At 44.9% G+C, this 21,880-nt stretch overlaps 1 protein-coding gene across 1 annotated transcript in view; it reads left to right on the top strand.

The window, feature by feature from the left end:
* Nucleotides 1-1,965: 1,965 nt before the first annotated feature.
* LOC119969032 (KH domain-containing, RNA-binding, signal transduction-associated protein 1-like) overlaps nt 1,966-21,880 on the top strand; it is a 36,528-nt gene continuing 16,613 nt past the window's right edge. The window contains exons 1-7 of the mRNA XM_038802173.1: nt 1,966-2,109; nt 3,174-3,290; nt 4,049-4,195; nt 7,312-7,433; nt 16,306-16,537; nt 17,851-17,918; nt 18,875-18,933. Coding sequence (XP_038658101.1) covers nt 1,990-2,109; nt 3,174-3,290; nt 4,049-4,195; nt 7,312-7,433; nt 16,306-16,537; nt 17,851-17,918; nt 18,875-18,933 — 865 coding nt within the window. The 5' untranslated portion in view covers nt 1,966-1,989. The remainder of the gene's footprint in view (nt 2,110-3,173; nt 3,291-4,048; nt 4,196-7,311; nt 7,434-16,305; nt 16,538-17,850; nt 17,919-18,874; nt 18,934-21,880) is intronic.

Here is a 21,880-nt window from a genome sequence, read left to right as displayed (position 1 = left end):
GGTCCAGTTCAGTCTGGTCAATGGTAACCTCCAGGATGTTAATATAGGGGATTCATCAATGGCAATGCCATTGAATGTCAGTGAGATGGTTAGATTCTCTATTTTTCTCCGGTGGGTACCAGAGAATAGGTCAGAAGGTGAAAAAATTGAGGGAGAACTCAATTGGTTAGGCTGTACTGTACCTGGTTTTGGCGAATGAGCCCGGCCAGGTGGTCGAAGTTTCAGTAGGGGAACATTTCAAGAACAGTGACCACAATCCAGTAAGTTTTAAAGTGCTGGTGGACAAGGATAAGAGTGGTCCAGGGTGAATGTACTGAATTGGGGGAAGGCTAATTATAACAATATTAGGTGGGGACTGAAGAACCTAGATTGGGGGTGGATGTTTGAGAGTAAATGAACATCTGACATGTGGGAGGCTTTCAAATGTCAGTTGAAAGGAATTCAGGACAGGCACGTTCCTGTGAGGAAGAGGATAAATATGACAAATTTTGGGAACCTTCGATAACGAGAGATATTGTAGGCCTCATCAGGAAGAAAAAGGAGGCATTTGTCAGGGCTAGAAGGCAAAGCCTGTGGAATATAAGGAAAGTAGGAAGGAACTTAAGCAAGGAGTCAGGAGGGCTAAAATGGGTTATGAAAAGTCATTGGCAAATAGGGTCCAGATAACCTTTCGCCCTCTTGTTAATCAAGAATCCGTTTAGCTCTGCTTCCACTCATGTTTAACGTTGAATTCTAAAGACTCCACCTCTGAGAGAAAAAATACTCCTCATCTCCGTCGAAAATTAGTTATTTTTAAACAGTGGCCCCAGTTCTAGATTTTCCCACAAAAGGAAACATCCTCTACATGTTCACCCTGTCAATGCCACTCAGGATCTTGTATGTTTCAATCAAGTTGCCTCCTACTCTTGTAAACTTCAGTGAACACAAGCCTCAGGTGTTCAAAAAGAAGCTCTGGACATCAATAATAATTAGTCTCACAAGTAGGCTTACATTAACACTGCAATTAAGTTACTGTGAAAATCCCTAGTTGCCACACTACGGCACCAGTTTGGGTACACTGAAGGAGAATTCAGCATTTCCAATTCACCTAACAAGCTCGTCTTTCAGCACTTGTGGGGGTGAACGTGTAGACTCCACACAGACAGTGATCCAAGCTGGGAATCGAACTTGGGTCCCTGCTGCTGTGAAGCAACAGTGCTAACCACTGCTGCCGGTGGTTGTGGCATTTTCCACATTCTATGAAGCTATCTCAACCCATGTTTTTGAGGGAGTTGGGATTCTTTAATATGACTTGGAAATTGCATAAATATGCAACTTCCATATAGCTATTTATATTTTTAAGTTCAAATATATTGGATACGTTATAGCACTTGGGGAAAATGGGATCAAAGGCTATGGGGAGAAAGCAAGATTAGGCTATTGAGTTGAATGATCAGCCATGATCGTGATAAATCTCTGATGCAGGCTCGAAGGGCCAAAAGGCCTCCTCCTGCTCCAATCTTCTATGTTTCCACATCTGCGCTTATAGATCACCCACAGGAGTGTGTTGCAGGAGATTGCACAGCCATGGCATGTGATATTCTGTGAGCTGGTTATGGGGATTGGGGCAAAATTGAACTATGGCAGTTAGTTTCTATTCTCTTCAGCACTCCTTGTTTGATTCCAGCGCCCCAGGATGCTGCCAGAATCGGGTCTGTCAGCACTATAAAACATTTTTTGTTCTCCAACCTGCACCCTTCCTATCATAGGCACTGAGACTCCTCTCTGTAAATTGGTAGAGTGCAGCCAAGAAAAAAGTGAAGTTCGTTATAAATTGGAATTTCTGTAGCAGTTCCCCTGATCATCCATGTTTACTTTTCAATTAATAACTTGTCATCGGGTAAGAATATTTCTCCTAACATGGTGTGTATTAATACAAGTGCTCTCTCTCTATAATATATTTGGTCTCCAGAGGAGTTTTGAATTATTTTGCCTTTTTTATTCCCAGAAATGGAAAAGGTTCAGAAGGGAGAGAAGAAAGAGGAGGAAAAGAGATTTCTTGATGTCCTGACACAGAAGAACATCAAGCTTTCTGAGCGATGTCTGATTCCGATCGCGCAGTTCCCCAAGGTAAGATCTCTGATGCACTGCATGTATCTTAGTTTGTAGTTGGAGCAGTGCTTTGCAGTTCTGATGCTTTGGGAGCAAGGATTTGCCGGTGGGGGTGAGATTTGTGCGATTGTCCATTCATTTATGGTGTGTTGTGCAGTATGATTGCTCAGCATTGTTTTGGTTCTGCTGATAGTGCTACTAAACAGCGTTCTTGTGTTGTTGTGGCTTTTGGGGGGGGGGGCTCTCATGCCTCAGTACACTGTCTGCTGACATCACAGCGAGAACATGTAGAGCACAAGAGGGTGAGCTATGTGCCATTCTCTGGAAAGGGTGTGACATTTCCAAACTCCCCTTTGGCGCCTGCTTAAATTTAACTTGTGTCCAACAACCTCCAGTAACTGTTAAGATACCAATTATTTTTAAATGGGTGATAGACATTAAGACCCAGGGGATTTGGGGAGCTCTGACTTAATCCTGACTACCTGTAAAATGCAGCAATGGTGGTAGCATAGCATATCTAATTTCATGGCATTATTCCAAAATTGGAATAATTTATTATGGGGATCCATTATTTCCACAACTTAACCCTGTGTCCACTTAAATGCCATGGTGTACTTGCATGGCATACGTGCTTGATCTTTGGCAGTGTTTCGGAGGGAGAAATGAGTATAAATTAATCCCAAACTTGGCCTAAAGTTAGCCTGTTTCAATTGTGAAGACATTGCACAACATACCTGTGGCCGTGTCTCATTTAAGACTTAATTGACTTTGAGGAACTTGCTGCACCTGGAATGAAGCTTGGTGAATCTTTTCCTCTTTCCCCACTCTATGCTAAATATTTCAAAATGAGGGTGGGGGGGGAAGCAATGAAGAGAAAACATTATGCTTTTCATTGGTTTGTGATGTGAATTTCTTGTGAGTAATTATCTTCTAAGTTGAATGGTTTAATTAAAAAACAGTCTCATTAATTTTAGCTCCTTCCATGGCCCTAAGATGTCCCAAAATGCTTTATAACCAATACTTTTTTGAAATGTGATCTATGTTGTAATGAAGTTCTGCATTAATTTGCAATGCTTTTACAGTTCAACTTTGTAGGGAAACTGCTTGGACCTAGAGGAAATTCATTAAAGAGGCTACAGGAAGATACTGGCACAAAAATGTCCATCCTTGGGAAAGGCTCGATGAGAGATAAGTCTAAGGTACGAAAACAGTGTTGGAAAGGAATGATTTGATAATCAATATACAATCTCATTGGGATTGTAGATGGGTTAGAAAGGTTGTGCCCCAGTTGAATCCTTTGGAACATGATCAGTGTGGCCACTTTATTCAAACTTCTGAAATTCATGTCCGAGTACAACTGTTCCTGTAGAATGCTTGATTCAGTTTTGCATCAACTTGTCAAAACATTTTGCGTTCAGGTGGTGTGAACTGAGTGAGTTGGTGTTAAAATATTGTAGAATAGTGTAATTTATGTCTCTGCGTATGATTCACGATTATTCGCAGAGGGAGAACAGATGGTGTTAAGTTTGATCTCCACTTAGTGATTTATGATCTCTGACTTACTGACAGGGACATAATAGTTTGCTTTCATAAATGTGAAAAGGAGAGGGGAAGATTAGTCTGGGCTCTGATTACTGATTATTGTGTATGCCCCCAGTGCCGATGAGGATTTAAGTTGATCACCTTTCCCTCAGAGTGAATTGCATATTGAAGAGCAGTAATCACTTGTATGTGATACCAAGGTTGGTTGCTGTCAGTAGGCCTGTGTACTCTGGCAGAAGAACCCACCTTTTACAGTAAGAAAATCCTTGGATCATTGAAATGGTTTAAGATACGGTTGTCAAGATCATCAACAAATCATAGCAATTTGGCATCTGATCAATGCCAGTGCTCAGCTATGCATGATGTTCAGTATCTGTTGTTAAATACAAATGTTTTTTCCTTTCCATCTGATCAGGAAGATGAACTTCGTAAAGGAGGAGAAGCTAAATATGCCCATCTGAACAATGACCTGCATGTTCTTGTTGAAGTCTTCGCTCCCCCAACTGAGGCCTATTCACGAATGTACCATGCCATGGAGGAGCTTAAAAAATTCCTTATTCCTGTGAGTCTCATTATTTAATCTTGGTCGTCAGATTCAGGCTCCAGCTTGTTTCCAAATGTCAACTTCACTCCTTTTCCCCATTGCACCAATCCCAAAATGGAGGGAATCAATGAACGGGGTGGTTGTGCCTTTCATATCGTAGTCTTGACTGCTTGTATTCAATGGTCAAAATATGGAGTGAGTACAGGCCAATTTGACTTTAACGTTTTAGCTTGAACTCACTGAAAAGCAGATGCAGATTTGTCCAAGTAGGATAAATGCAGAAAAGCCCATAGCTGGAACATTGTGATGACGAATCAAGTCTGTGACAGGGAGCCAGTGGGATGGATTTACTTCCTTACTCAATTACAGTGTTAAATATGCGTTTAATACTTCTCGCACTTCATTACAAATTCTCATTAGCTCGATCCTTACACAACAGTAATTAAATTTTGCAAATATGCCTTTTACTCCACTGGGATTAGTATGCATGGAAGCAAGACCTTTGATTGAAGGTCAGCTTAAATCTGCTTCATAGCAATTTAGGTTTTGTCATAATTGCATTGGTTAGAATGCTCCTGTGGAGAAATCTCTGCTACATTTGAAGACTAGTTTTACATACTAGCATTTTCACTGATTTTGTGTTTTCAATTATGTTTCTATTTATAACGGTGATATGATCCTTTTGAATGGAACACTTCAGTTTTCTATCACATGTAGTTTCCTAGCTCTAGGACTGCAGGCTTAAGACTAGAGCAAAGTTCTGCCTTTACTGTACACTTCAACCTGAGAAGAAGGCCATTGCAACTTTCCACATGTATGAGCCATATCTCTACGTGGTGGGGACCCTATCAAGTCCTATTGCAGCAGGAAGGGGCATTTCATTCCATCCGTTGGACTCAAACTGGGCAAAATATTTAAATCAAGGTTGTATAAATGGGTAGTTAATTGGAAGTTTAATTAAAAATCTTCACGATTAAGTGTTATTTTTACAAATACATTGTTTATCTGACAAATAAGTCCTTTATAACAAGGAGGATGGTGCTGTTGTGTGTTTTCTTTGACTGCTTTCCCCACTGCAGCCTCAAATATGTGAGACTGAGCTTGCTTCCTGGGAATTGGGCAAATAGATGTTGTGGCTGTGTTAGGCATATATCAATTCCCTGTCCATCCGTCCCCCATGTTAAAACCTCAAACACACTCAATGACGAAAGAAGTGAGGAGTTAATGCCATTGGATTGAGCAAGTCTCGGTAGCGGAATGTATGAATGTTTCAGCTTGAGTAAATATTATTCTGAGACTGCGAGCTGTCTTCTGTGTTCTGAAGTGATTGCTGTAATAAACATCCATGAAATTCCCGAACATTGGAAGACCATGTTCAATTTAATGCTAATTATAGAAAAGTCCATTATCTATTGGGTTATCATATTCGAGGGAGAGATTTTAAAAACTGTATCGGATGACAAATGGGATAGCTGTGTAACACAGTGAGAAAGCAAAAATGGTGCACACAAGACTGCTGGATTTAATAATCACGTGTCATCTGCTCAAGTCCCCATCAAAATTGTGTAATCTTGTTGTCTTGGTTCTTTCGTATTGCGTTTAGAAGTTCTTGGAACTGTAGCTTGCTGTTGCCTTAATTGCTTCTTCCGTTGCTGAAGACCCTCCTTAATCAGACTAAGTCTTCAGACAGTCCTTCATTGGGCTGCTGTATGTTCCACATTTAATCCACATCGACTTATTCTCCTGCTACCTATTTCGATGGTGTTTTCTGTTCTGTACTAAGTAAACATTAATTCTGCTGTACATTGCATGTGTTGTGTTAGAGAGGTGCGATGTCGAGGTGAATATTGCAGCATTATTGCATTACTGCAATTTTAGTCCTGAAAATCTTCTGTTGCTGGAATGGCAAGGGGGTAATTCAGTGCTTCAATGTTTATGAAACTACTTTCAGTAAATTGGAATAAGCATGCTCAAATGAGAACGACCAACACACTGATGCACTGCTGAAATGCTCATGCCCTGGAATGGAGTGTAGGTTGAAGAGGACTGTAATCCTGGAGGGGACAGCAAGGCTTCACGGTTATTGTTGTCAAGGTTTACTGACTATGGATTGTTAGAATTAAGCATGATGTACTTTGTTCGGCATTGATTCTCCAATCAATCCAGTGGTGTGCATGAACTGTTTGACCTGAGGCTGCCAGCATTTGAAAACTCATGGGAATTTGGTTTCTCTTTAGTGGTGCAAGCTTTAAAATGGCAACATATGTTTACAAAGTTGTTGACAGTTTTGATTGTTCAGTAAGTATGTAGAAATAGGAGCAGTAACTTCAAGCCTGCTCCACTATTCAGTAAAATGAATGATCATCTACCTCCGCTACACCTTTCTGCACTGTAGTAGAATCCCTTCATTCCAAAAAATCTAGCAATATATTTTGATATAATCCGTGATTGAACATTCTGTGCACCACAGTCTGGTGCATAGAATTTCAACGGTTAAGAACTCTTGAAGAACTTCCTCTCCATTTTAGTCCTAAATGACTGACCCTTGTATTTGAGTTTGATCTTGTATTGTAGACTCCCCAGCTAAAGGAAGCACTTTCCCAGCATCTACACTATCAGGTCCCTGAAGAATTTTATGCTTTAATGAGCTCACCCCTCATTCTTCTAAATATAGACCTTGTCTACTCTACCTCTCCTTGTCTGTCATCTCAGAAATTAATCTAATGAGCCTTTGTTGAACTTGCTCGAAGACAATAATATCCCTAAGTGTGGAGACCAAAACTGCACGCCGTCTCCAAGTATGGTGTTTTCATTTTTGTACTCCAATTCCTTTGTAGTAAAGGTTATATATACCTTTTAATTTCCTAATTGCTTGATGTACTTGCATATATCTGACACAGGAGATGACAACTATGAACTGATGATAGCTAGATGCATTAAAACTAAAGTTGTTACCTGTAAGCTTGACCGTAATGGTGAAGTCAGTCAGCCACAGAAAAGAAAATACAGCACTGGTTGCTCACTGAGAGCTCTGATAGACAAAGAACTACATGCTAGATGTGGTGTTGAAAGGCTGGTGCCATAACATAATTATTTTTCTGTATTTATAATTATTTATGTAATCACTTTAACAGGACTACAATGATGAAATAAGGCAGGAGCAGTTAACTGAGCTGGCGTACTTGAATGGTGGGCAGGAAGCTTCTCGTGGGAGAGGTGTACGTGGCCGTGGAGCTCCGCCTGTACCACTTGCAAGGTAACAGATACATAATGGTTGAGTTGAAGAAGCTCCGCATCTGAAATATAGATCTTCAGCCCAGTAGAGCTCACTGATCAGGTGTAAGAGTCAAAGCTGTCTCTCTCCCCCCCCCCCCCCCCCCCCCCCCCCCAATCCACCCACCAATTCCTTAATGTTGGCACACTGAATTAGAATCATAGAATTGTTACCGTGCAGAAGGAGACCATTCGGCTCATCGAGTCTGCACCGACCCTCTTTAGAAGCAACCTACCTAGACCCACTCTCCTGGCCTATCTCTGTAACCCCATAGCCCCACCTAACCTGCACATTCCTGGACATTAAGTGGCAATTTATCATGGCCAGTCCACCTAATCACATCTGAGTACTGTGGAAGGAAAACGGAGTCCCTGGCGCTGTACGGCAGCATTGCTAACCACGTAAATTTGAGTAGCTGGCTCGCTTGAAATCGGTTAACTTAACACAAAGATGGAATCAAGCATCGGATCATACTGGCTTGTTTTGCTATGTGCCACACTAAACAATTTAGTCACTATATTCTCAAATTCTGGAAATTTCTTCATTTTGTACCCTCAGAAACCTTCTGAAAGGCTGTTCAATCTACATTTTTATTCTTCCACAAGATTTAAAATTCCACCAGAGTTAGAAATGTGGGGGCCAGGGACCATATCCCTGTACAGTATTTTCAATTCCAATTTCCAGGGATATTGAACTGCGTATTTGTGTGTTCACTCTTGCTAAGGGTAATTGAAAGTTCACTCAAGGATCTTCAGTGGAATTTGTGTTTCTATCAGTGCAATGTTGTACTGCATCACTGAATCTTATTTTGTATCCAGACACTTGACTATCTTCAGGAATATTTCCCACTGTTGGTGATATAAGTTTCATGAATGCTTCCAGGCATTGTATTTTGTCTGCCACTCTTTTTCTTATCCCCATGAGTGTGAGTCAGTTTACTTGTCTAGCCTTTCATCTGGGTCCCCATGCTACCACGAACTAAAAAGATTTAACTTTTGCTCATTGAGTGTTTCTGAGCAGTTAGAAACTTAACCCGCTCTACAAGTCTAATATAAACAGCACAAGTGTCACTAATTTACCACAATATTAAGACCATAAGAACAGAATTAGGGCACTCAGCCAATCGAGGGCTCTGCCATTCTCCTGCCTTCTCCCCATAACCACTCATCCCCATATTAATCCAGACCCTACCTATCTCCCGAGTCCCTCCATCGCAGCAAAATTCGCTTCCGCGCCACCAGGGAGGCAAAGGCAAAAATATCGGCCCCCATCCCTGACTCCCAGATCTTCCGACACTCCAAATATTGCCATCTCTGGACTCAGAGTAACCCTCCCTTCCAGGACCTCTGACATGACATCTGAGAATCCCTGTCAAAATTCCCTCAGCTTCGGACACGGCCAAAACACATGTATATGATTCGCCGGGCTTCCCCCATCTGTCCTCCACCTCCTCGCAACACCTGCTCAGCCGGGCCACGGTCATATGAGCCCTGTGGACCACCTTGAACTGGATCAGGCTAAGCTTAGCCCACAACGAGGATGAATTGCCCCCCCCCCCCCCCCCCCCCCCAACCAACTCGGCCTCCCTCTTCCTCTTCATCTCCCTGATTGGGACCCCTTCCCACGCCATCAATTCCTTATATATTTCTGAGACCCTCCCCAACCCCTGTTTTTGACATCAGCTTATCCTGTAGGAAAGCCTGGAACCTGCCTCCGGACAAAGTCCCGTACCTGCAGATATCGAAATCCGTTCCCACCTGGCAGCTCAAACTCCTCCAGGTTCTGGAAACCCTCCTCAATGAAGAGATCCCCAAATCTCTTGTTCTCTGCCCGCTGCCACCTCCTAAAGCCTCCCCGAAGCAAACCGGTGGTTATCACAGAACGGTGACTACACCAATGCCCCCTCCACTCCAGCCTCATGTGCTACCTCCATTGCTCCCACACTCTCAGGGCTGCCACTACCACTGGGCTTGCTTGTGGAATACCGAGCCAGCGAGAACGGCAGAGGTGCCATTAACAGAGCCTCCAGACTCGTGCCCTTCCAAGATGCCGCCTCCATTTGCTCCCACGCCGACCCCTCCTCCACTACCCACTTTCTAACTATCGATATAATAGGCGCCCAATAATAATTAATAACGTTCGGAAGGGTCAAGCCCTGCGCCCCTGTTCCAGAAGGACCTTCTTCACCCTTGGGGCCTTCCCAGCCCATATAAAACTCAAGATCGCCACGTTCATCTTCTGAAAAATGCCTTGTGGATGAAGTCTGGGAGACACTGAAACACGAACAGCAATATCGGGAGGACTGTCACGTTCACAGTCTGTACCCTCCCCGCCAATGACAGCGGGAGCACGTCCCACCTGCGGATGTCCCCTTTCATTTGCTCGATAGCCCTGCCAAAATTTAACTTACTGAGTTGACCCCAGTCCCTTGCCACCTGAATCCCAAGGTACGTAAAACTCCTTCCCACCGATTAAACGGCATCTCCCTCAGTCTCCTCTCCTGCCCCCTTGTCTGGATCGCGAAGACCTCGCTCTTGCTCATGTTTAATTTGTAACCTGAGAACCGATCAAATTCCGCCAATATCCCTATAATTTCTGCAATCCCCCCCCCCCCCCCCCAACATGTCTGTTATGTAAAGAAGCAAATCGTCCGTATAGAGCGAGGCCCTATGCTCTACCTCCCATCTCACTATCCCTCGCCAAATGTTCGATGACCTAAGCACCATTGCCAAAGGCTCTATGACCAAGGCAAACAGTAGCGGGGAGAGTGGGTACCCCTGCCTTGACCCCTACACAGACTAAACTACTCTGACCGAAACTGGTTGGTCCTTACATTCGCCACCAGTGCCTGATAAAGCAGTCGGACCCGGTCCATGAATCCCTGCCCGAACCCAAACCTTCCCAAGACATCCCACAGGTATTTCCATTTTACCCGATCAAAGGCTTTTTCTGCATCTATGGCCACCACCACCGTGACCTCATGCCCCTCCACTGGCATCATATCACGTTTAGGAGCCATCTAATATTTGACGTCCCTTCACAAATCCCGTCAGGTCCTCCCCTAATACCTCTGGGACACAATCCTCTATGCGCGTGGCCAAGGTCTTTGCCAGCAATTTTGCATCCACGTTTAAAAGGGAGATCGGCCTATACGACCCACAACTCTCCGGAATCGTTATCCCGCTTCAAAATAAGGGAAACCGATGCCTTCGTTAACATTGGGGGAAGCACTCCCAACTCCTTAGACTCATTGAAAGCCTTCACCAGGAGCAGCCCAGCAACCTGGAAATTTCTTTATAGAACACAACCAGATATCTATCAGGTCCCGATAGATTGCCTCCCCCCCAACCCGTCTATAACCTCCCCAAGCCCAATTGGGGCTCCCAAGCCTTCCACCCATCCCTCACCTATCCTTGGGAATACCACCCCCCCCCCCCCCCCCCCACACCCCTTCCCCAGCTGGGGGTTCCGATTTACATAATCTACTGTAGAATTCCCGAAACACATCATTCACCCCCGCCAGATCCCCCCCCCCTTATCTCTTCTTTTCTCTTTCCACCCCCTTAACCCTCCTCAGCCAGCAGTGTTTGTCCAGCACAACAAAGTCTATGCGGGAATGCACCTTATGCACATGGGAGTAGAATGAAAACTCCTTACTCGGCCTCCCGAACCTCCACGGATTCCCCCCCCCCCCCCCCCCAACCCCCCCCCCAACTTCCCACTAACCATAATGAATCTACCGCACCTCTCCTGGCCTGCTCTCAGGTAACGGCCGCCATCGACCCCCCCCTCCACCACCTTGAAAGTCCCCTCCCTGTCTGCAGTTTAGTTTTTCCCCATCCCCTACATCCGTCTTCAGCTCACCCCCCACTTCCAGCCTCCATCTTCCCCACCTTGAATGCCACCTGTTTATTGACCAGGATTGCTACACCCTGTACACCTTTGTTTTAAAGTCAAATCCCGAATGGAACACCTGCCCGACCCATCCCTTCTTCAACCTAATCTGGTTCCCCCACCTTCAGACAACTTGGACGCGTCTGCCTTCTGTTGCCTCTAGTGTGCGAACACATGGGCCCTTTTGACTGGCTCATTCAGTCCATGAACATTCCACACGACCAGCCTAGGCCCCCATCCCCTGCCGATCAACCATGACCTCTCCTAGGCCAGTCTTTGTACCGCACCTCTCCTGGCCTGCTCTCAGGTAACGGCCGCCATCGACCCCCCCCCTCCACCACCTTGAAAGTCCCCTCCCTGTCTGCAGTCTAGTTTTTCCCCATCCCCTACATCCGTCTTCAGCTCACCCCCCCCACTTCCATGAGCTATCCATCCCAGCTAGCCTGGCAGCCTCCGCCCTTGACGCCCAACATGTTAGGGTGGACCCCCCCAGTTCTTAGTGCAAGCAATCAAAACGAAGGCAAGAAGCAAAAACCAACAAACAATCCCTCCCAAGGTCCGAGCACAAAGGTCCTCCCCATCTCCTTTAACAAAGTACTATATACTAACCTAACCCCAAACAGAACCGAAAAACAGTCTCGCCTCCACGCGGTTAACCACCGCCTTGATTGAGTCGACCGCCTGGGCCAGGTCCTCCGCACACTCCTTGCGTTGTTGGGTGAACTTCTCGTTTAGGAAGTCCACCAACTGGGCCGTCGACCACTGAGCTGATGGGGCCAAACCCTGCCCATCTGCCATTTCCACACACTACCTGCTCCTCAGTTATCTCCTTTAGAACCCTGGGGTGTAGTCCATCTGGTCCAGGTGATTTACCCACCTTTGGACCTTTCAGTTTCATCCTTAGTGATGACCGCCATGTTCACCTCTGCCCCCCTGGTTCTCTTGAAGTTCTGTTATGCCCCTGATGTCTTCCACTATGAAGACTGATGCAAAGTGCCTATTCAGGTCCTCTGTCATTTCTTTCTTCCCTATTACTACTTTTACAGCCTTATTTTCCAGTGGTCCAGTGTCTATTCTTGCCTCTCTTCCCTTTTATACATCTCAAAACTCTTCCTATCATATTACTAGCTAGCTTACACTCCTATTTCAGCTTCTCCCTTATTGCTTTTTTAGTTGTCCTCTGCTTGCTTTTATAGGCTTCCCAATTCTCTGGCTTCCCACTAATCCTCACCACATTGTACATTTTTCCCATTGCTTTTATATTCTCTTTGACTTCGCTTGTCAGCCATGGATGCCTCGTCCTCCCCTTAGCATATTTCCTTCTCCTTGGGGTGAATTTCTGTTGTGTCTCCTGAGTAACCCCAAAAACTCCAAGAAGTCTTAGAACACCAGGTTAAAGTCCAACAGGTTTGTTTCAGATCACTAGCTTTCGGAGCACTGCTCTTTCCTCGCGTGAATGAAGAGGTATTATATAACCTAGAACAGCACAGTACAGGCTATTCGGCCCACGATGTTGTGCTGACCTTTTATCCTAATCTAAGGTCAACCTAACCTACATCCCTTCAATTTACTGCTGTCCATGTGCCTGTCCAAGAGTCACTTAAATGTCCCTAATGACTCTTGTTCTAGAAACATGCATATATAGACAAAGTCAAAGATGCAAGACAATGCTTTGAATGTGAGCATTTGCAGGTAATTAAGTCTTTACAGATCCAGAGATAAGGGTATATCTCTGGGTATATACCAGGTTAAAGAGGTGTGAATTGTCTCAAGCCAGGACAGTTAGTAGGATTTTGCAAGCCCAGGCCAGATGGTAGGGGGTGAATGTAATGCAACATAGAACATAGTGCAGAAAGAGGCCATTCGGCCCATCAAGTCTGCACCGACCCACTTAGGCCCTCCATTCCACCCTATCCCCGTAACCCAATAACCCCTCCTAACCTTTTTGGTCACTAAGAGCAATTTATCATGGCCAGTCCACCTAACCCGCGCATCTTTGGACTTGAATCCAAGGTCCTGGTTGAGGCCATACTCGTGTGTTTCTGGAACATGCCTCTTCATTCACCTGAGGAAGGAGTAGTGCTCCGAAAGCTAGTGATTTGAAACAAACCTGTTGGACTTTAAACTGGTGTTGTACAACTTCTTGCTGTATTTGCCCCAGTCCAGCGCCAGCATCGCCACACCAAAAACTCCTGCCATTTCTGTTTAACTGTCTTTCCTGCTGGGCCCCTGTTCCAGTCAACTCTGGCCAGCTCCTCCCTCATGTCTTTGTAGTTACCTTTGTTCAATTGTAACACCGTTACATCTGATTCCAACTTCTCCCCCTCAAACTGCAAGGTAAATTCTATCATATTGTGGTCACTAGCCCCTTCACCTGAAGGTCCAGAATCAAGTCTGCCTCATTACACATCACCAAATCCAGTATTGCCTTGGGCTCGACCACAAGCTTCTCCAAGAAAAAACATCTGCCCCATGTCCTGACACATCAAGGTCTTTTTTTTCTTTGCAATTCCTCAACTCTACCCACACAGATTCTACGCCTTGCAACCCTATCCATCTGCCTGTCCTTTTGATAGGATGCATATCCTTGGATATTTAGATCCCAGCTCTGATCCCCTTGCAGGCACATCTGTTATTCCCACATCGTACCGGCCAATTTCAGTGTATGCAACTTCCTTTTTCCATATACTGCGCGCATTTAGGTAAAACGCCCTCAGTCCAGCATTAACCACCTCCCTTCTCATACTTGTCACCTTTTTTGGTCTGCCTGCATCCAGTAATTGGATTCCTGCCACCTTCTATACGCTCTGTTCTATTCTGTGTTCTGGAAACTTTACAAACCTCTCCTGAGCTCTCATTTAAAGTCCTCGTCATTAATCTGCACTGTCTCCTTCTCCTTTAACTTTGATTTACTAATTTTCTATATAACTGAACACCCCTCCCTGAAGTGTCGCGATGTCCAAAGCTCAAAATCCAGCTCATCAACTGAGCCGGAGTTCCTCAAGCAACCAACTCTTACTACAGATCTGTACACTGGGAACCACTGTGGGGTCCACCAGCTCCTAAATCATGCAGGAACAACATATCACTCGGCCCTCCATCCTTATTTTTTTTAATATCACTACTTGATATCTCAATCTGAAAGGAACCTACAAACAGTAATTTATGAGCAGCACGGTGGCGCAGTGGTTCGAACTGATGCCATCTGGGTTCGTTCCTGGCCCCAGGTCACTGTCTGTGAAGAGTTTGCACATTTTTCTTGTATGTGCGTGGATCTCACCCAAAGATGTGCAGGATATGTGGATTGAGAACATAGAACATACAATGCAGAAGGAGGCCATTCGGCCCATCGAGTATGCATCGACCCACTTAAGCCCTCACTTCCACCCTATCCCCGTAACCCAATAACCCCATCTAACCTTTTTTGGAGACTAAGGGCAATTTAGCATGGCCAATCCACCTAACCTGCACGTCTTTGGACTGTGGGAGGAAACTGGAGCATCCGGAGGAAACCCACACAGACACGGGGAGAACGTGCAAACCCACGCAGACACTGGGAGAACATGCAGACTCCGCACAGACAGTGACCCGGCGGGGAATTGAACCTGGGTCCCTGGCGCTGTGAAGCCACAGTGCTATTCACTTGTGTGACCGTGCTGCCCATGATTGGCCACGCAGAATTGCCCCTGAATTGGAAACATTAAAAAAAAAACTAATTTAAAATATATTTTCTAATTTTTCTCCGATTCCCTATTAGGCAGTCCAGTCACAGCATTCTTGTGATGTCACTGATCATTTTTTTCCCCCCAATTGGAACACTCAATATATCACTTATCATAAGTTTGTAGGGAAATTATTTGTGTGGGACAGCAGGTGCATTGACAGGACCACATGTTAACCTGTGCCTGGTAAAGTAGATATCTTTCACTTGTAAACAAAAACATCCCAATGAGATTTGTTTTTTTGAAAATCATCTTATTGGCTTTTCTCATATTTATAACAGTTGCTGTGTATCTACATTACATTTTTCTTGCCCGCGCTAATTTATTTTATTTTAGATGTTTGTTTTCTCCTTCATTTAACTAACTCTATGTACATTTTATTGCCCTCTGGATCGGTCTATGATACCCCCTCCTCCCCTCATTGGCTTCAGCACCCTTCCTCTTCTCTTGTGGTCCCCAGTCCCCCCCCGCTCCTTTGATTCCTCATGTATCTCCTTTTTTCCCCTGGCTTACACCCCGCAGCTTGCCTTGAACAGGTTTTGGAACAGGCCAGTGAACTGCCCCCAAGTACCCAGGAAGACTTTCTCTTGGATGGCGTTCTAATCTCCAGGTGGAGAAATTCCGAGAGGTCAGCGAGCCAGTCTGCAGCTTTGGGTGGTGCTGCTGATCGCCAACCGAGCAGGATTCTCCGGCGTGCGATTAGGGAAGCGAAAGCAAGGGCGTTGGCCATCTTCCGCATGTGGCTGCTCCGATACCCCAAAGATTGCCACTATGGGGCATGGCTTCACCCTCACCCCCACCACCTTGGACATTGCTTCGGAGAAGGCTATCCAGACCCAGAAAGCTTGAGGCAAGCCCAAAATGTGGGTGTGATTAGCCGGGGCCCTCTGGCACCGCTCACATTTGTCCTCCGACTCCGGGAAGAACCTGCTCATTCGGGTTCTGGTCAGATGTGCTCTGTGCACCACTTTGAGCTGCATTAGGCTTAGCCTTGCGCAGGAGGAGGTTGAGTTTGCTCTGCTCAGTGCTTTGCTCCAGAGTCCTCACCCTACCTCTGTTCCCAGTTCATCCTCGCATTTCCGTCTGGTTTCAATGAGTTTTTATGTAAGTGTTGATCTCTTGGATTCTGCTGATGAAAGCTTTGAATTATCTGCTGTGTTTATTTGCATTTGTGGTAAAATAAGATTTACTTTGCACATTGAGAAACCAACTGGCAAGTGTAATATCTTCGTTTCTAGGGGCCGTGGTGCGGCGGCGGCGCCGCCACCTTCGACTCCGTATGGACCACGTGGTGCAATGACACGTGGAGCAGCTGTAAGAGGAGCACCTGGAGGGCGCAGGGAAGTGGCAAGTGGACGTGGTTCCACACCGGCGCAAAGGGGTGCCCCAGCACCTCGGGCTCGGGGTGCACCTGCAGCATACAGACAGGCGCTGCATCCTCCACCTGCTCAAGAGAGCTATGATGAATATGTAAGTGCATAAAGATATGAGTTTTATTGTGTGTGGCGAGGGCGCATTTCTTGTCTAGTGTAAGTAGTGGGGGCATTTGGCACTTGTGTGTAGCCCTTCCAGATATTCCGGCGGGTAAATTGGAGATAAAAACTGGCATAGAACATAGAACAGTACAGCACAGAACAGGCCCTTCGGCCCTCAATGTTGTGCCGAGCCATGATCACCCTACTCAAACCCACGTATCCACCCTATACCCGTAGCCCAACAACCCCCCCCCTTAACCTTACTTTTATTAGGACACTACGGGCAATTTAGCATGGCCAATCCACCTAACCCGCACATCTTTGGACTGTGGGAGGAAACTGGAGCACCCGAAGGAAACCCACGCACACGGGGAGGACGTGCAGACTCCACACAGACAGTGACCCAGCTGGGAATCGAACCTGGGACCCTGGAGCTGTGAAGCATTTATGCTAACCACCATGCTACTCTGCTGCCCCTGACGGTGTTGGAAAAACTGCAGGCTGGCAGCATCTGTGAAGCTGGAAACAAGAGTCAACATTTCAAGTCCAATCTAGAGTCAGTGTTTTAAAACAATATTTGACATTGGAAAGCAACGTCATATTCCTTGGTTTAAATAACATTCTGATAACTGGCCGGTGCAGAATTTCTTGGTTTGCATGCAGATAGCTGCTTCAGTTGTTGCTGGTCCTGAGGTGAATATATTTGAGATGAATATTTATAGTTAATTCAGCTTTGGGTGCTATGTAGTTTTGAAATAGTTTTAGAGCATAGAATTTACAGTGCAGAAGGAGGCCATTCGGCCCATCAAGTCTGCACTGGCTCCTGGAAAGAGCACCCTATCCAAGGTTAACACCTCCACCCCATCCCCATAACCCAGTAACCCCACCCAACACTAAGGGCAATTTATCATGGCCAATCCACCTAACCTGCACATCTTTGGCCTGTGGGAGGAAACCGGAGCACCCAGAGGAAACCCACGCACACACGGGGAGGATGTGCAGACTCCGCACAGACAGTGACCCAAGCCGGAATCGAACCTGGGACCTTGGAACTGTGAAGCGATTGTGCTATCCACAATGCTACAGTGCTGCCCTGGAGTCTCATCTCGTGTAGTATTGAGTAGCTCTACACAATTGCATTGCAGATATTTAATTATAGAACTTTTCTGACGCAAGTTATTTTTCATTCTGGAAGAGGAGTAAAACTCTGCTCTTAAAGAAATTACTCTTGTTAAATCGGTAATGATGAATGTTGTGAATATGATATGCCGGTGGGAGTAACTGAGAATTTGTATTTAAACATTGCAGGGTTATGATGATGGATACGCAGAGCAAAATTATGACAGTTATGAAAATTATTATGACCAATCCCAAGGGTAAGTAGAGTTGGGGATTTATGCAGAGGTAATGACCTTCAGTAGAAGTGTGTTTTATATAAATTTGTGATTCAGCTTATGACTACACTTGCACTAATTAAATAGGAATTATGGTGAGTTGGTACTTCACTGAGTTTAGCTCACTGAGCTAAATCGCTGGCTTTTAAAGCAGGCCAGCAGCACGATTCGATTCCCGTACCAGCCTCCCCGAACAGGCGCCGGAATGTGGCGACGAGGGGCTTTTCACAGTAACTTCATTGAAGCCTACTCGTGACAATAAGCGATTTTCATTTTTTTTTCATTTTCAGTCTTGTAGGTTGCAAATTGTAAAGTGGGGCCTTTCATTGTAATTTATATCACTTCGCAGCAGGAACATTTCAGTCTGTAATGTAAACTAATTACCACAAGCAAGTGTGGAATTCACTTGATTTCACTGGACAATGTTTGTGTTGCAGTGATGCAGGCCATCCTATGAGTAGGCAAATATCTCATCAATCAAATTCGTACCTCAAGTCTGTCCATTCAAATGCTATCGTTCTCCTGCAATCTGTTGCTACATGGTTCTAAGTCAGGACCTTGGTTCTGGATTGAAAGTATTGCGCCTCTCTGAACTGTAACCCAAATCACCATGGGTCCACGGTGCTGATTGCATAAAATCAGAGACGTAGGTACGCATTGCCTTTGTTGAACATAGTTGACAAATGCATCACACTGCCATTTAGGTTATGATTAGGATTAGATCTGCATTTTTGTGGTCTGCATTATTTACTGAATTCTGATACTGCAGTCTTTGGGGGAGGTGAAGCTATTTAAACATAATATGGATTTTGTAATGGCATATTACCCACTTAAATGTGGAACCAAGATACTCGAGTTGCTTTTTATTAAAAATGTGTACTCAGCAAAGATTTAAATACATCGCCTTGTGACCATTTAAAAAATGTTTCTTCTTGCAGTGATGCTGAATATTTTGACTATGGACATGGAGAAGTGCAGGAAACCTACGAAGATTATGGTGAGTTACTCCATTGGAACTGGTCCAATGTTGCATCGATTGTATGCATTTGAAAGTGAGAGTCGTAATTGATTTTCCTACCACATTGTTGTAAACCAGATGTACGATTGCCAGGCAACTAAGTGAATTAGTTCTTTGTTGAAAGAATTTGCATGTGATCCACTGAGGTTTTACTACAAGTTGTACCAAGTGTAGCTACTGTCACATCAGTGGTGGCTGACCCTCGGTTTGAGGATGACATCTACTCAGGATTGCGTGTTTCTGTGATGGCTCTTCACGTGTCTGAACAGGCCGATACGCAATCCACAGGCCTTTAGATACCTGGGGCAAGGTGCCCCACGATGAGTGGGATCTGGAGTTCAGGATTTTCTTCCTGTGTTTTTTTTACTGCTCTGCTGCCTCATTAAGACACTGGGCATGTTGTGGTCATTTTGAATGATTGCTAGAAAGCTCCTCCCAATCATTAATGTCAATACTATTGCGCTTGAAGGGGAATTTGAGTGTCTTTGAAAAGTTGTTTTTGTCCTCGGAATGCTGGCTCTTTGGGAGTTGAGAGAACAGGACCTGGCAAGGAGACAAATTTTGGTCATCATAGTTGATTCTGTAGGGGTTTTGCCTGAATGTCTGTGGAGCTGACTTCAGGGAGGACACAAGTCTTTGTCTATCCTCCCGTTGAATCTGGAGGATGGGGTGGAGGCACTGCTGATGGAATTTCTCTTTCACTATTGTGTGTCACTGGTACACAGTCCAGATCTCACTGCAGTACATGAATATGATAACAAGAACTTCTCTGTACACTGACTTTAGTTGACCTGTGGAAGTCTTTGTTATCAAAGATTCACTGCTGTAGTTTTCAAAGGATTGAGCAGGGGCAGCCGATCCAGTGCTGCATCCCTGACAATGATGGCCTTTTGAATGAGGTGGCTGTCAATACGAAATGCTTGACATATTCTGGAGTCTCCAACGTGTATGGTAGTGTTTTAAAAACTTTTTTGCCCGGGACCCATTTTTACCAGCCGGCCATCCTTGGGGACCCACGCTGGCTGACCGAACATTGCGACCGACTTCATCGCTTACCTTTAATGTGATAGGTGGGCCTGCTTTGGACCTCACAACCTCATTACTTTGTCATTCAGTGTTACATTTCTGCTGAGGACTTAGCTGATGATTTCAGTTCTCGCTGCAGCTTTTGAAAAAATCAAGATGTTTGTCCTCAAAGTTGCCATGCCTTCAAATACCGTTGAAATGTTTAGGGCTTTAATCTTTCATTTGCCAATACTTCCCTGCACACAATGCACATGGAGTTTGCATCCTGATTTACATTGGTGCAATCAATAAAACCATACCTCAAGAAATCATCTCTATACTGCTTTTCCCTGATTTCAGCATCTTAGTGGATTGTTCATCCGAGGCCCTGAAGCTCACACCAACACTACTTTGTCCTGCCGTGTACTCTCCTGAGAAGCTGTCTCCAGTAGATTCAGTTGTGAGATCCTAGCTGTTTGCGTCTCTAACCCTCGCTTCCTTATTACAAACTGATCCATTTTCAGTTCTTCATGCATTCCTGTTGTTTGCATGCTGCAGCTACAAAATGGAGGAATCTCTCCTGTGATTTTGCGGCCAAAGCACAGGTCACGTGACGTCAGTGTACATGCCACTTCTGGTGGGAAGAGTGCTGTTTTTCAAAAGAAATTTGGCGCTGGGACAGCGTGCTGGGATCAGGAGGAGATGATACTGGTCAGTGCGCTGATGTCAGGAGGTGGCAGTCTGCCCTGCTGGGCACCAGGCTTGCATACTGCCGGATCTGCCCGGGGGGGGCATGCATTTGGACTGCATTTGTTTCCATTTTAAACGGCACATGGCGTCTCATGAATTTTATTTGTGAAGACTGTTAACTTATAATACACATTAAAGTGACATGGTTGCAGAGGTTCCAAACATTTGCATAGATTTCACAAGAGTGAGGCAGGTTCTTCAGCAAATTGTCATAGGGAGTGACAAGGCATTGGAAGGCTTAAAAGCTCTGATGACCCAAATAGGTCGGTCTGCAATAAAGCAGAATATGGAAGATACACGAACAGGATGGCAAAATCGTACGGCTATGAACAGGTTCCAAGACTATAGAAGGAGACCCGGAACCTCGGGACCCGGAAATTGTGAAGACAGAAACCCAGTTAGAGACTGCAAAAGGAACCCCAGAAATGCACAGGGTATGATAAATCGATGTGACTCTCAATACCATTATGCTTTCAACTGTCCAACATGTTATAGAGTGTTTGAAGCGACACATGACACGGAAGAGTCAGAAGAGGAAAAAGATAGTGACCAGAAAGAAGACATTGTCCTATTAACAAGCAGTTTTACGTTGGTAATGAGGGTGTTGGTTGCAGAATCCTTCACTTGTGCTGTATTGGACAGTGGCTGCACATCTGTGTGGAATTGACTGGTTAAAATGTTACCTGGACGCCTTGAATGCTGAAGATTGTAACAAGGTTAAGGAATTTGAAAGTTCCACAAGTTTCGGGTTTGGGATGATAATATTCTGAAGTCGCTGAAAAGAGTGGTGATCCCTTGCAATATTGCCTCAGTGAATCATCTCATTAGCACGGATGTTGTATCAAGTGAGATACCTGCTTCTGAGCAGACTGTCGATGAAGAAAGCACACATGAAACTGGATATGGAACAGGATAAGGCAACAGTTTTCGGAAAGATGGTGGACTTACAATTTACACAGTCGGACACTATTGTATTCCATTACTGACAAATATTTTGAGTACAGTTGTTAAGGATGTGTTAATGGCAGTTGAAAATGGGACTTTCGCTGATAAAAAGCTTGTTGAATTAAAACTGCATAGGCAATTTGCGCATCAGTCTCGGAGGCTGAAAAATGTATTAAAGGATGCGAGGGTAAGGGATGAAGACTCTACTAAGCTGACAGAAAGATTT

The sequence above is a fragment of the Scyliorhinus canicula genome, chromosome 1, assembly GCF_902713615.1.
Source record: "Scyliorhinus canicula chromosome 1, sScyCan1.1, whole genome shotgun sequence".
Lineage (NCBI taxonomy): Eukaryota > Metazoa > Chordata > Chondrichthyes > Carcharhiniformes > Scyliorhinidae > Scyliorhinus > Scyliorhinus canicula.
The sequence above is the reverse complement of the archived record's forward strand: the minus strand, read 5'-3'. Positions and strand labels throughout refer to the sequence as shown.